This window comes from Mobula birostris, chromosome 1, assembly GCF_030028105.1.
Source record: "Mobula birostris isolate sMobBir1 chromosome 1, sMobBir1.hap1, whole genome shotgun sequence".
Lineage (NCBI taxonomy): Eukaryota > Metazoa > Chordata > Chondrichthyes > Myliobatiformes > Myliobatidae > Mobula > Mobula birostris.
Genome location: NC_092370.1, coordinates 93,292,249 through 93,308,772, shown reverse-complemented (window position 1 = coordinate 93,308,772; position 16,524 = coordinate 93,292,249). Strand labels below are relative to the sequence as shown.

General features: G+C 42.0%; 1 protein-coding gene across 5 annotated transcripts in view; it reads left to right on the top strand.

Annotated features, from left to right (window-relative positions):
- The window catches only part of LOC140198338 (focal adhesion kinase 1), a 569,537-nt gene that overhangs the window by 490,353 nt on the left and 62,660 nt on the right, over positions 1 to 16,524 (top strand). For all 5 annotated transcript variants that reach the window (XM_072259446.1, XM_072259450.1, XM_072259457.1 and 2 more), the window contains one exon: positions 13,400 to 13,511. In XM_072259446.1, the coding sequence (XP_072115547.1) occupies positions 13,400 to 13,511 (112 nt within the window). The remainder of the gene's footprint in view (positions 1 to 13,399; positions 13,512 to 16,524) is intronic.

Genomic DNA, 16,524 nt, shown 5'->3' with positions numbered 1-16,524 from the left:
ACCTTTATGAGAATGAAGAGTCTTCTGACCAGTACTATACTAGGCATGACAACTGCCTCAGAGTACTGAAATGTTATGTTTATTCAGTTATGTTATATGGCTCAGAATGTTGGACAATATCTAGTAACATGAGGAAATGAATTGGAGCAGCAGAGATGTGGTTTTTGAGGAGGATGCAAAAAATATCATGGATGAAACGAATAACGAGGATGTCATAAACAGAGCAAACACAAAAAGAGAAACAATGTATGTGATCATGAAAAGACAATGTAACTTCATTGGACTTGTGATTAGGAAAGAGGGGTTAGAATGCACGGTAATTATGGGAAAGATTGAAAGGAAGAAAGCAGCCAGAGAACTGGAAATGAATACCAGTGAATTGATCCACTTGACCTGAAACAGGAGTGTGTGGGCCATGGCAGTCAAAGCTCAAACTGGGTATGACACCTGATGATGATGATGCTGATCCCTTTATTCCTTTATTCCTTTTTTCCTTTTTTTCCTTCCTTGGTTCAGTCTGGCCTGCTGAAATGTGTATAGTACACCAAACTGTTTGGTTTATGATTGTCACATGTACCAAGGTACAGTGAAGAACTTGTCTTGCAGATAGTTCATGCAGATGAATTTATTACACAGTGCTTTGAAGTAGGACAAGGTAAAACAATAACAAAATGCAAAATAAAGTGTAACAGCTCCAGAGAAAATGTCCTGCAGGTGGACTGTAAAGTGCATGGTCATAATGAAGTAGATTGTGACGTCAAGAGTCCATCTGGAGAACTATTCAATAATCTTCTAATTGTGGAGTAGACACTATCCTTGAGTCTAGTAGTATATGCTTTCAGACTTGTATCTTTTGGCCAACAGGAGACAGTCAGAGAAAACTCCCAGGGTGGTTGATTACACTGGCTGCCTTACTGAGGCAGCAAGAAGTTTAGACAGTTCATGGAGTGGACGTGCTGAGCCCTGTCCACAATTCTCTGCAGTTTCTTGAGGTCGTGGGCAGAGCAGTTGCCATACCAAGCTATAATGCAACCAGAAAGGATGCCTTCTATGGTACATTGGTATGAATTGTTAAGAGCCATTGAGGTCATGTCAAATTTCTTTAGCCTCCTGAGAGAGTAGAGGTGTTGGTGAGCTTATTCAGCTATAGGGAGTTGAGGATGCAGCCTTTGGAGCACTCATGTTGAGAATAATCATGACAGGGAATGAGGCCCATCTTTATAGTGTGATATGACATTACACTGCTCCTTCATGGCCACATTATTTAGCCCTATGAGAGATAACAGTTTACTGATCTCAATAAAAATCATTACTTAAGGAAATGTTAATCTTAAACTTTTGTGCAGGTCTTTTACTTATTGAAAACCAATGTTGTGTATGAGGTTTATCCATTTTTAATGTTTTTGTACCTTTAATATCTGAATTCTTTCTTTTTACTTTATTGATATTGGCTATCAATTAAAAGCCACCAAATAGTTTATTTTAAGAAAAGAATTAATTTATTTTATGTTAAGAAATCACTTTATACAGGTTTTTTCTCTTGATTTTTAAACAATTTTTAAATATATTTTTCTTCCACCCACTGTTTAAAAAAAATGGAAAAATGTCTGTATTCCATTTCCTCATCATAATTATAAACTTCTTAAATCAGCATATCCAAATATTTTAAATTTTAATTTAATTTAAGCCTGTTATAAAGAGTATGTTTTGTAATTGCAGCGTTTCAAATATTTTTATGGTTTGTAAGTTGCCTTGGAAAATTATTACTCAGAGGATTAAGTAAAATCTACTCCCTTTTGTTATAGTTCGACCTTTATTCTAAATAACTAGTCACTGTATACATTTTATCTCACCCTGTCTTGTCATGATAATTTGTCAACCTCTTTCCTACCCATAACTTTATACTTCCCTGTTTCCCTCAAGTCTTCTAATTTGCAAGGTTCTTTTATTCTTTGTCAAGATTACTTATGGGCACTCTTTCTCTTTCTTTATCTCTTATATACTATGAATATTGTGTGCAGGTCTGATTGCCACGCTACAGGAAATATGTGATTAAGCTAGAGAGGGTACAGAATAGTTCCTGCTTTACAGGCCTTGACTTATCAGACTAAGTCATCTTCCCCTGAACTGAAGGAACTTGAGCGGAAACATGATAGTGGTATGTAAACTTATGAAGGGTTTTAATATAAATAGACAACCAATATCTTTTTCCCGTAGTAGGGATGTCAAAAACAAAAGGCATAGATTTAAGTTGTGACAGTAAGTTTAAAGCAAATCTGAGGGGTACATTTTTCACACAGTAGTTGGTATCTGGAATGAGCTGCCAGAGAATATAGTGGAGACAAAAACATAAGCAACATTTAAGAGGCATCTGGGCAAGTAATTAATGAGCAATGTATAAAGGAATATGAAATTAATGAGGGCAAGAGGGTTAGTGCAGAGGGGCATGATGGTTGGCATGGACTTGCTAGCTGAAAGGCTGGTCAGCTGCAAACTCTTTTTAACGTTCTTTAACATAGGTTTTAAATCTCATTATGTGATTGGCCTCTTCCAATAAGCTGCTCTCCCTGAAGATTGAGATAAATATTCATACTTTACCTGCATTTATATTTTCTTTACTGCTGCGTCTCAATATCTTGCACCTTTTTACCTTGAGCTACTCCATAACCGTTACCATTACATCTGAGCTATGACCACTTTGAGTATGAAGTTTTCACTGTACATCACAAAATCAGAAATATTGTCTAAGATTGTTGATTAGATTGTTAATGTTCATGATACACTGTCCCACATTTAAAAACAACTTTTCATGCAACAAACACATAGAAATGTCTTGGTGTTGCTAAAACCATGCTTCATGATGCAAATTGGAGACCTTTTCTTCAAATCCTTTCTCGGCTCCAAAATTTTGTTTTATTTATCTTTCTGTTACAACTGCACGTGGAGTACTGACTTGGCTGATTTCTCAGTGGAAATATGTGCTAAGTTATTTCAGTGATGCTGTTTCTCCTATAGCTGAATATTGTTTTCAAAGGTTACTATGCTGTCTTAGTATCTTGTCACCAGTCGTTTGTATTCTTTTCTTCTGTTAAATGTGTTCTGCTGCAACAATGACAAAGGGATTTGAGGTTATTCATTGCTCCACAATTCAGTAAAGCATTTCCCATTTGAATTCATTAATTTTCATTCTTATCACAATTTAAAAAATGGGACTTGTGTAGACCGTGAATTATGTAGCTTCCAGGCCAAGACATTTCCCACTACTGCTGGACCCCTTGGCTCCCCTTCCCCACCACTACTCCCCAACCCTGAGTCTCTCAGGCACCTCTATCAACTCTTGGATCTTCAGAGCTTCCATCTTCCTCACACTCTACCTTTCCTGAACACCTTGACCCTCCTTTCTCTAATGCCACCAACTCTTTTCCCCCTCTGATCCCAGCCCTAATCCCTGCCTTGTCTTCACCATTCCCTCCGACCTTCCCCTCTGAGGCAGAATGTTCTGTCCTCAGCAAGGGGCTTACTTTTGTCTCCCTTTGCCCACACCTTTGTGAGTTCAGTGTCTGCCACAATGCTGAGCTCCTCTTCCATCACCTCTGTCTCCGAGCCCACTTCTTCGGCAAGAATTTCCCACCCTGCACTCTCTCTGCACCAATTCCAGCCTCGCCATCAAAACCCACAGACAAAGGGGCTACTGTTATAGTATGGTGGACTGACCTCTACCTTCACCAACCTCATCAAGTCTGGAGATCTCCCATCCACAACCATCAGACTCATTGTTCCCTTACCCTGCTCTGCTCATCTCTTTCTCCTATCCAAGATCAACAAACTTTACTGTCCAGGTAGGACTATTGTTTCTGCCTGTTCCTGCCACACTGAACTCTTGTCCACGTACTTTAACTTCATTTTATCCCCCTTGGTTCAGTCCCTTACTACCTATGTCTAAGACACTTCTCATGCTCTTGATCTCCTCAACAACTTGCAGTTCCCTGGCTCTGATTGCCTCATTTTCACCATGGTTGTCCAGTCTCTATACACTTCTAACCCTCATCAAAAAGACCTTCAGACTCTCCGTTTCTTTCTTGACAACAGACCTGACCAGTTCTCCACCACTACCACCCTCTTCCAACTGGCAGAACTGGTTCTCGCCCTCAACAATTTCTCTTTCAGCTCCTCCCACTTTCTCCAAACTTAATATGTAGCCATGGGCACCCAGATGAGTTCCAACTATGCTCACTGTTTCACTGGCTACGTAGAACAGTGCATGTTCCAAACCTTCCGTGGTAATGCTCCCCAACTTTTTCTGCTATACATTGATGACTGCATTGGTGCTGTTTCATGTACTTATGTTGAGCTCGTCAATTTCATCCACTTTGCCTCCAACTTCCCCACCGTGTATTCTTTGCTGCCCTTAAATTCACGTGATCCATTTCTGACACCTCTCTCTCCTTTCTCGATCTGTTTGTCTACTTCACTGAAGACAAGCTGTCTCTTGATGTCTTTTATAAGCCCACCAATTCCCATAGGTACCTTAACTGTATCTCTTTCCACCCTGTCCTTTTTCTTAGTGCCTTTATCTCCATCATATCTTTTCCCAGGATGAGGCTTTTCTTTCCTCTTTATTCAAAGAATAGGATTTCCCTTCTCCAGTATTGATGCTGCCCTCACCCGTATCTCCTCCTTCCCAGATTTTTGTGCTCACCCCATCTTCCCACCGCCCTAACGGGGATAGAGTTCCTCTCGTCCTCCCCTACCACCCCAGAAGCTTCTGCATCCAACACAACATTTACTGCAGCTTCAATCATCTTCAGCAGCATCCTGCCACCAAACACATCTTTACCTGTCTTCTGCGCCCCCCCCTGCATCCCCACACTCCGCCTTCTGCGGGGATTGCTCCAATCGTGATTCCATTGTCCATTCATCTCTCCCCACTAATTTCCCTCCTGGCACTTATCCCAGAAAGCGGAAAAAGTGCTACAGCTGCCCATTCACATCCTCGTTCACCTCCATTCAGAGTCCCAAACAGTCCTTTCAGGTGAGACAACACTTCACATGCAAACCTTTTGAGATTGTCTATTGTATCTGGTGCTCCCAGTTCGTCCTTCTCTACATTGGTGAAACCCAACATAGGTTAGGATTCCACCTTGTCGAGCACCTCAGCTCCACCCGCAAAAAGTGGAATTGCCTGGTGGCCAACCATTTCAATTCCTATCCCCATTCCCATTCCAACATGTCAGCCCATGGCCTCCTCTTCTGCTACGATGAGGCCACTCTCAGGCAGGAGGAGCAACATCTCATATTCTGTCTAGTAAGCCTCCAATCTGATGGCATAAACATCGTTTTCTCCAACTTCTAGTAATTTTTTCCCTTCCTCTTCCCTTTTCTTCATATCCCCACTCTGGCCCCTTACCTCTTCTCACTTCCCTTTCTCCCATGATCCAATCAGATTCCTTATTCTCCAGCCCATTGTCTTTTCCACTTATCACCTCCCGCCCCCCCCCCCCCAGCTTGTCCACCCACCTGGTTTCACCTATCACCTTCAAGCTTGTCCTCCTGCTCCTACTCTCCTAACCTTCTTATTCTGGCTTCCTCCCCTTCCTTTCCAGTCCTAATGCAGGGTCTCACTGGAAACATCAACTGTTTATTCATTTCCACAGATGCTGAATGACCTGCTGAGTTCCTCCAGCATTTTGAGTGTGTTGATCTTGAGTAGAACTTGCAGAGTTAACCGCCAAACTGCTGTACAATATTGACAGCAAATTTCATTTTTTGCAGCAATTAGCTAAACTACTAATGGTTAAGATTCCCAAGTTCATTATGTCTTATAGTTATAATAACCTGATATATTTTAATAGATGGAGTTGGAGCATTTGTAACTACTAAACTTTTTAGTTTATTACTTTGCATTGTAGCTTTCAACTTGGCTGAAAGAAATAAACATAAAAATAGGGAACAACAGGAATTCTGCAGATGCTGGAAATTCAAGCAACACACATCAAAGTCCTGACGAAGGGTCTCGGCCTGAAACATCGACTGCACCTCTTCCTACAGATGCTGCCTGGCCTGCTGCGTTCACCAGCAACTTTGATGTGTGTTGCATAAAAATAGGGACTTGTGTTGTGTACGTGGCCATTTACACAACAATATCGTTAATAAAAATGCTAGAGGCTGGAGCAAAGTTAACAGGGGCTTTTACTTACGGAACCTGAACTGAACACATATATACAGATCAATACGCGCCAATAGCGCATGCTCAATAATGTGTTACTATGACATAAAATAGTCCCATATTGTACAGTAGGCTATATGGTACACCTCTCCCCTTTTATTTTAAAAGTGTGTCAATTTTTTTTTTAGGGGCACTACGCTAAACAAATACAGTACAGTATATGTACACTTAATATACAAACGCCTTCAAACGCCTGGCATTCATAGCAAGAGGATTTGAGTACAGGAGCAGGGAGGTACTACTGCAGTTGTACAAGGCCTTGGTGAGATCACACCTGGAGTATTGTGTGCAGTTTTGGTCCCCTAATCTGAGGAAAGACATCCTTGCCATAGAGGGAGTACAAAGAAGGTTCACCAGATTGATTCCTGGGATGGCAGGACTTTCATATGATGAAAGACTGGATTGACTAGGCTTATACTCATTGGAATTTAGAAGATTGAGGGGGGATCTTATTGAAACATATAAAATCCTAAAGGGATTGGACAGGCTAGATGCAGGAAGTTGGGGAAGTCCAGAATGAGGGGTCACAGTTTGAGGATAAAGGGGAAGCCTTTTAGGACCAAGATGAGGAAAAACTTCTTCACACAGAGAGTGGTGAATCTGTGGAATTCTCTGCCACAGGAAACAGTTGAGGCCAGTTCATTGGCTATATTTAAGAGGGAGTTAGATATGGCCCTTGTGGCTAAAGGGATCAGGGGGTATGGGAGGAAGGCTGGTACAGGGTTCTGAGTTGGATGATCAGGCTTGAAGGGCCAAATGGCCTAGTCCTGCACCTATTTTCTATGTTTCTATGCCCACCAACTGTTTAAGTAGTAACTTAATAATATGAAGTTATAACAAAGTAAATAATAATTATTGTAATAATTACAACTGAAATCTCGGGGGGGGGGGGGGGGCTTTCTCTGCCTCTCCAGGTAATGTCTGCCCTGCAACGTTTGATTTGGGGATGAGTTTCCACAGGTACGTCAGGTGGGTCCTCAGCACCGATGACAGGCTTATCTGTGGGCGAGGCTGATGTGGTCACATCAGGAGTGTTTGCTTCTATGTCTGGGGAGTCAGGGCAAGATATTGTTGTGTTTTTCACCTGACCATTCAGGATTTGATCCACATGACGTGCTTCTATGTCATGGGAGTCCAGGCAAGGCGGTGTTGAGTTTTTCCCCTGAGCATCCAGGATTTGATCCACATGATGTCTCCATACATTCTCTCCCACCTGTACTCTGTACATCAGTGGCCCACCTATGGCGGAAGTTACACCCGGCTGCCACTTTTCAGTCCAGTAATCCCGTGCAAGAACTGACTGTCCCACATTGAAGCTCTGTGTTGACTTAGCATTCAAGTGTTTGAACAGTCTGTTCTCTACATCACGCTGTACATTTGGCTTGAGAAGATCCATGCGGGACCTCAGGTTCCTGTTCAGAAACATCGCTGGAGTCTGGTTAGTGGTTGCATGTACTGCATTACGATAGGCAAGGAGGAAGCTGTCTACCTTGTGTTGTAGTGGTTGATTTTCACTGTCCCTTGCCTTGAGGCCTTTCTTGAATGTCTGTTGAAATCTTTCTGCCAAGCCATTTGCAGATGGATGGTAAGAAGCTGATGTAAAGTGCTTGATTCCATTGTTCTTCACAAAACTTTCAAATTCTTCAGACACAAATTGTCGTCCATTGTCTGTGCAGATTTGCTGTGGTATGCCATTCCTGACGAACATGGTCCTCAGCACTGTAATGACCTTTTCCGATGTGGTTGTCTTCATTTTGATGAGCCCTGGCCATTTGGAATGTGCATCAACGGCGATTAAAAAGATAAGAGTCCATGAATGGTCCAGCAAAGTCAATGTGCACTCGCTGCCATGGTGATGAGGGCCACACCCACGGATGGAGAGGGGCTTGTGGTGGTGTGTTCTGGATCTTTTGACATCCAGAGCAGTTCTTGGTCATGTCCTCAATTTGTTTATCGATTCCTGGCCACCACACATAGGCATGGGCAAGACCTTTCATCTTCACGGTACCCAGGTGCCCCTCGTGCAGTTCCTCCAGCACTCTGGTGCGTAGCTTGGGAGGAATCACAACTCGTGAACCACACATTAGTGTTCTCCGACACACTGACAACTGCTCCTTCTTGGCTGAGAAGGCTGGAAGCAACAGTGTGTTACCTCGCGCTGGCCACCCCTTTACCGTGATGTCATACACTTTTGACAACGTAGGGTCATTGCGTGTTTCTCTTTCAATGAGGCTGTTTGTTACTGGTAATTGTTCAACTATTGTTGTGTGAAAGACCTCTGCAGAATCCATTTGCGTAGTTACCTCGGAAGTGGGCAGTGGTAAACATGACAAACCATCTGTGTTGCCCTGTTGCTTGGTCACCTTGTGTTCGATGTTGTACCTGTGACCTCCTAAGAAAAGGGACCATCGCTGTAGCCTTTGTGCTATCATCACTGGAACGCCTTTTCTTGGATTGAAGATTGACATGAGCGGCTGATGGTCAGTCAACAGAGTGAACTTTTGGCCATACAGGTAGTGACTAAATATCTTGACTCCCCACATGAGGCTTAGGGCCTCTCTGTCAATCCTTGCATAGTTGCATTCAGCTGAAGTTAGCATTCTTGAGCAAAGGCTATTGGTCTTTCAGAGCCATCAGGAAACTTGTGCAGTAACACAGCTCCTATCCCATGGGGCGAGGCATCACAAACTAGTTGGATAGGTAAGGAGGAGTCAAAGTACACGAGCACTCCATCTGAAGTTATGAGTCTTTTAGTTTCTTGAAACACTTTCTCACAGCTCTCAGTCCACTTCCATTGTGTCCCTGCCTGTTAATAATGCATTTAGTGGGTGTAGGACTGTGGATAGGTTAGGCAAGAACTTATGGTAGTAGTTCACTAGACCAAGATGTGCTCTCAGCTGAGACACATTTTCAGGTGGTGGTGCCTTAAGCACCACTTCTATCTTGTCTTGAGACCTGTGTAAGCCATCCTTGTTGATCACATGCCCACAGTATGAAATTTCCTTTTTGAAAAACTCACTTTTCTGTCGATTAGCTCTGAGCCCATATTCTCGTAACCTGGTGAGCACTTGTTTTAGGTTAGAAAGAAGTTCGTCGTCATCTTTGCCGGTGACAATGATGTCATCCAGGTAACTGAGTCCCTGGAATCCCCTGAAGAACCTGGTTGGTGCTATCCTAAACACCAACCTGTTGTACTGGTAAAGTCCTTTGTGTGTTTTTATTGTCAGGTATTTCTTCGATGCTTCCTCGATTTCCATTTGAAGGTAAGCCTGGGTCAAATCAATTTTTGAATAAAGTTTCCCTCCTGACAGGGAAGCAAAAATGTCCTCAATACGAGGTAGCGGATACTGTACTGTGCGGAGAACTGGGTTAACAGTCACTTTAAAGTCACCACATAAGCACACCTTGCTTGGTTTTCCTGCTTTTGTGCTGGAGGTTTTCTTCATCACCAGAACAATAGGCATGGCCCATTCACTCCAATCCACCTTTAACAGGACCCCAGTCTGCTCCAGATTTTTCAGCTCTGCCTCTACTGTAGGATGGATTGCATATGGCACTGGCCCGGCTTTGTGAAATTTTGGACATGCATTTTCCTCATTCTCAATCTTTGCTTTCATGCCCCGAAGTGTTCCTGTTCCTTTCATGAACACTTCCTCAGAATCAGCAAGTATTTGTGACAGTCTCTCAGATGTAGCCTTGCTGCCCTCCTTTGCTGACACATTTAGTGCCTTGATGGTGTGCCAATCCAACTGAATTTTCCTGAGCCATTCACGTTCCAGCAACGGTGGTCCTCCATTTTTCAGTACATAGAGGTTCAGTTGCTGTGTTTTACCTCCGTGGGTCACTGTCACTTTCATTTTGCCTTTGGTATGCACTTTCTGTCCTGTGTAAGTCTTTAGCAGTAGTTTAGTTCGTTTCAGAGGTATGTGTGAAAACAGTCGTTTTTAGTCGCTTACAGAGATTACTGTTAAGGTTGAACCTGTGCCCAACTCCATTTTCAGTCTCACGCCTGCCACTTGTGGAGTGATCCATATTACTCTTTGATCATCTGTCTCTTCCACACTGTGGAGTGGCAGACAAGACAATTCACTTTTGTCTGAGTCATTTTCATCAGAATTGCTTTCTTTCATTTTGTGCACATTGTTGTACTTTCCTTTCTGGGGTTTCTTGTTTCTCTGTATTTTGCCCTTTTCCAGCTTGCCAGTGTGGCCCTGTTTAGCACAGTTTCGGCATCCTTTATCTTTAAACCAACAACCACCAGGGTCATGTTACCTGTTCCCACAATGGTAACATTTCTTTCCTTTATTTCTGTACAGTGACGTTTTATTCGTAGCATATTCCAGAGATTTTTGTTGTACCTCTGAAGCACCTCATGCGGCTGTTTCTAATGATATTGAGATGTTTAGTGCTTTCTCAAATGTAAAGCCTTTTTCACACAGGAGCTTCTTCTGTGTGGTTTTACAGTACATACCACACACTAACCTATCCCTCAATGCGCCTGATAGACCAGCTCCAAATTGACAATGTTCTGATAATTAGTGCAATTCAGCACAATATTCAGAAATGCTTTCATTTTTGCTCTGATTCCGTTTATGGAATTTAAATCCTCCAGCAATGACCAACGGTTTGGGGTTTAAATGCTGTTGGAGAGAGTCTACTATTTGCTTGAAAGTTTTGTCCGCTGGCTTTTCAGGAGTTAACAAACTCCGTTATTGAGCATGCGGTATATTTTTGTGCCTGTTACACTAAGGCTACATCCACACTAGACCAGATAAATCTGTAACCGAAACTTTTTGTTTTCATTTTGACCCTCCGTCCACACTGAAACGGCGTTTTCCTCCCCTGAAAACGGAGCTTTTCTAAAACGCTCTCCAGAGTGTTTAAATCTGAAAACGCCGGTTGGCCGTTGTAGTGTGTACGGGGTAACCTGCTAATTTTAAAAACACTGTCATGATGTGTCAGAACAAATGTGGCGGTAGCGCGGCATTTCATTGTTTTCTTCAATGCAACCTCCAACACCACAACAACAATATTTGACAATAGGTGTGTAACAGCCTAATGTAATATTGTATGGAAATACAAGATAACACTGATGCAGACATGTTTTATATATTTAACAAGGTGCTTTATTAACTTATTGCTTGTGCAAACATTCAATAGATGCAATTTTCACTTTTGCCCAGTAACAAGCCTTATCGCATTTAGTTGTAGCTGTCATCCCTTTCATCGGTGAAGAGACTATGGCTGTTGGTAATGTTTCTGGACAAACGCGCACCAAGTATACCATTCCCTCTTCGCTTGTTTTCTGTGTCCTGCGCATGCCCAGTAGGAGGAGATTCGCCCAAATATCCATTTAACGTGGACAGAGGTATTTTCAAAAACGCCTAGTGTGGACGCCTGTCGTTTTTACGCGAAACCGGCGTTTTCAAAATTATCCGGGCAAGTGTGAATGTAGCCTTGGGCTGACTTTCTTTTCTGCGTTTAAGGTCGTTAGCATCATAAAGTAATTCTGTTCTTTCAATATAAGTTGCTCAGTCTTCAATGCCATTATCAAATGCTGTAATGGTTCCAATTAACGCCATCCTTGTGTTAATTTATCCTTGTTATGTAAATTTAGCCCCAGTCTCTTGTTTTCCTTTGACTCACGTGACCTTTTTTTTTTGCTAGTGTCACGAGCGTACTCTGGCTAGATGTGTGCGTCGCTCCTTTTTTTTTATCCCCCTTCTGAGGCAGGCAGACCGTCAGCCCTGGGGTTCAGCGCTAGCTGTGGTCTCGCCTGGACGCACCACGGCTCCGACTGTGTCTTTTAGTCTCCCGATGTTCCCGAGTCCGGCTGAACTCCTGCTGCTTTTCGGACTCGCGACCTTGCTCTCTTCTTCTGAGTATCGTTATCACTTATAACATGGCGTTTATTAACCTCGTTGCCAATTTGTTGTGTATGTGGCTGTTTACACAACAATAATAAAAACACTAGAGACTGGAGCTAAGTTAACAGGAGCTTTTACTTAACGGAACCCAAACTGAACACGCATATACAGATCAATATGCGCCTAATAGCGCATGCTCAATAACGTGTTACTACAACATAAAATAGTCCCATATTATACAGTAGGCTATATGGTACACCTTGGTATCAAGGCTTCCATTCCAGATTTGGGTTCCAAGGTAGCCAGTGAGGAATGTTGGAACAGTTGGGGGTCCGAGGGAAGGAACAGGTGAAGCCTGACTGGGTTGGTGCTTGGTCTTAAAAGATGGTGCTCCTGACATTTTAATGTGCTCCCAGTAGATGGACTTGAAGTTCTTAATACTATACCACTCTCAAAGCTCCTGCTGCATTTTGAGCAGTCACTGACTATGAATTCCAGCCTTTTATGAGCAATGAAAATCCACATACATAATATGTTGTCAGTGATAGCACACCCATTGGGAAATCTTCCATATTCGGGCAATAAAATCTGTGACAAAAGCTTGCATCCACTTCAGTAAGCACATTTTCAAGGTCAAAATCTATCAGTGAATCCTTTTAAAAAGAGTATGGATGAAGCCTAATTTGAACAAAAAGAACTATGGGAGTTTTCAGGAGATGCATAATAAATGGCTGATAGAGCAAATACTGATGCAGTGATATTGAAACCCTTGCCCACAGTCTGAATTCTTTTTCTAATTTTTCCTCCTTTGAAGTGCTCTAAAACTTACTTTCATTTCTTGTGACATTACCTTGATTTGGGGCCCCATTTTTATCTTCTGACAGTTTTGTGAAAGGATTTAGGTATAGGATTTAGGTATTTTTTGAATGCACAGTGGTGCAGCAAGTAGAACTGCTGCCACACAGCTCCAGCAACCCACATCTCAATAATATGTTGCTAATGTAATTTATTGTATCCAATTAACCTTAATGAAGCTAGGTATAGAGAAATCAGAAGAAGGGGCATGTGAGAGATTGTTTGTCTGGGAAGTAGTAGGGGGAATGGGGTTGATGGGTGGTAAGATTGCTCTGAATGGCCACCTTTTGTGGACTTTGGCCACTTTGGTCTGTCAAACCCCATTGCTCTATACATGTTTGAAGGAAGACATGTTTTGAACTGTTGGCATTTTCCTCAGTTATTGATATCAAGTTATTGTTAAAAGCAGTTTGTTTTTCTGATTATAGTTGAAATACATTTTCCCTTTCAGTACAATATTGGAAGAAGAGAAAATGCAGCAGGAAGAACGAATGAGAATGGAGCAGAGGCGGCAGATCACAGTTTCCTGGGATTCTGGTGGATCAGATGAAGCCCCTCCAAAGGTACAGGCTTGGCTATTCTAAAATACCTGATTAGTATCGTGTACCAGTATTCTGGTATTGTTTAATTCCAGGTTTAACATAGTGCAGCTTTTCAAATACAGTGGTCTCTATGGCTCTATGACTATGACTCCTATTAACTGTTTTGATGTATAAATATGAAATAATTTAAATGTAAATTTGTATGTGCTACTATTTCACATATAATTTTTGCAATACTAGTGACTTCAGGTTTGGTTATGTGCATAATTTTGAATGATTCAGTTGTATATCTCACATTCTGTTTGCTTAGGTTTGGATTGAGAACAGTGGCTAAGAGATGTGTATTGTATTCAACGTAATGAAATTTCCCCAGGTATCAATCAGATTATCAAACAAATTTGACCTAAAGCCCTGATGTTAACGTAGGTGGCTTAAAGATTTGATTAAATGAATACGTTTGATGGAGTATTTTAAAAGTGAGAAGAGAAGTCAGGGAATTCATGGGGCAGGCTCTGGAGCTAAGGACTTTGATAGCAAAGGAAGGCACCTTTAAGCTATTAAACACCTTTAATAGCTAATGGCATGCTGGCCTTCATAACAAGGGGAATTGAGTATAAGAGCAAAGAGGTCCTTCTGCAGCTGTACAGGGCCCTGGTGAGACCATACCTGGAGTACTGTGTGCAGTTTTGGTCTCCAAATTTGAGGAAGGACATTCTTGCTATTGAGGGAGTGCAGCGTAGGTTCACAAGGTTAATTCCCGGGATGGTGGGACTGTCATATGTCGAAGGATTGGAGCGACTGGGCTTGTATACTCTGGAATTTAGAAGGCTGAGAGGGGATCTTATTGAAACATATAAGATTATTAAGGGATTGGACACGCTGGAGGCAGGAAGCATGTTCCCACTGATGGGTGAGTCCAGAACCAGAGGCCACACTTTAAGAATTAGGGATAGGCCATTTAGAACGGAGTTGAGGAAAAACTTTTTCACCTAGAGAGGAGTGGGTATATGGAATGCTCTGCCCCAGAAGGCTGTGGAGGCCAAGTCTCTGGATGCTTTCAAGAAAGAGATGGATAGAGCTCTTAAAGATAGCGGAATCAAAGGTTATGGGGATAAGGCAGGAACTGGATACTGATTGTGGATGATCAGCCATGAACACAGTGAATGGCAGTGCTGGCTCGAAGGGCCGAATGGCCTACTCCTGCACCTATTGTCTATTGTCTATTTACTAATCATTAACTGAATAAACTGGGGTATGTGAAAGGCAAAATGTGTATAGATCATGGAAGATTGAAAAACAGCAAGTCCTAGACATTCAGCCCAGAAACAGGACATTTTGCCTACCATGCTCCTATTGATCATCGTGTATTCACCTATACTGGGGATTTCCAGCCTGGGGTCCACGGACCCTTTGGTTCATGGTTGGGGTCCATTGCATAATAAAGATTGGAAACTCCTGGTCTATACCGATCTAATTTTCAGTACATGGCCCTTAGGCTTCTTTATCTTTAGTGCTCATATAAATACAGATCCTCCCCAGGGTTCAATTCCTGTAAGCAGTATGAAACCTAAACAATTTGGAACCGGGTTCCCACTTAATAAAAAAAAATGCCTGCAGCCTCACAGTGGCTGGCAGGTTCAACCACCATTCTCCCAAATGCACAAGCATATGTACAAATTGTGCATTAGCTAAGGGAGGACCTGTACAACCCCTCAGGTGGTATCATTCCATAAAGACCTTCAGATTGGTAACATTGAGGCTCATGAACTTAAAAGATAACCTGCAGCATGAATAGAAAATTGATATATATACAGTGGCATGCAAAAGTTTGGGCACCCCTGGTCAAAATTTCTTTTACTGTGGATAGCTAAGCGAGTAAAAGATGAACTGATTTCCAAAAGGCATGAAGTTAAAGATGACATATTTCTTTAGTATTTTAAAGCAAGAAAACTTTTTTGATTGCCAACTTTTACAGTTTGAAAATAACAAAAAAGAAAAAGGGCCCGAAGCAAAAGTTTGGGCACCCTGCATGGCAGTACTTAGTAACACCCCCTTTGGCAAGTATCACAGCTTGTTTTTTGTAGCCAGCTAAGAGTCTTTCAATTCTTGTTTGGGAGCTTCTCGTCCATTCTTCCTTGCAAAAGGCTTCTAGTTCTGTGAGATTCTTGGGCTGTCTTGCTCTTTTGAGGTCTATCCACAGATTCTCGATGATGTTTAGGTCAGGGGACTGTGAGGGCCATGGCAAAACCTTCAGCTTGCACCTCTTGAGGTAGTCCATTGTGGACTTTGAGGTGTGTTTAAGTTTGTTATCCTGTTGTAGAAGCCATCTTCTTTTCATCTTCAGCTTTTTTACAGACGGTGTGATGTTTGCTTCCAGAATTTGCTGGTATTTAATTGAATTCATTCTTACCTCTACCAGTGAAATGTTCCCCGTGCCACTGGCTGCAGCACAAGCCCAAAGCATGATTGATCCAACCCCGTGCTTAACAGCTGGAGAGGGGTTCTTCTCATGAAATTCTGCACTCTTTTTTTCTCCAAACATACCTTTGCTCATTGCGGCCCAAAAGTTTTATTTTAACTTCATCAGTCCACAGGACTTGGTTCCAAAATGCATCAGGCTTGATTAGATGTTCCTTTGAACCTTTTGAATAGAACAAGAATTGAAAGACTCTTAGCTGTCTACAAAAAGCGTTCACTAGCTGTGATACTTGCCAAAGGGGGTGTTACTAAGTACTGCCATGCAGGGTGCCCAAACTTTTGCTTCGGGCCCTTTTCCTTTTTCGTTATTTTATTTATATAGCAAATAGAGAGCTACTTTGTCCTTGTTCTAGTGATTTAGACATGGATCGGCAGAATAACATTCTCATGTTTGTGGATAACATAAAACATGAAAATGCAATAATGGACTGCAAGAAGACATGCACTTGTTGAATAGACAGACAAGAGATAGGTAAAATTTAAAATGAGTGTGAGTGAAACAATGTGTCAGAAATAACAGAGTACAAGAAGACTAAATATCATTGTACCTGTACAT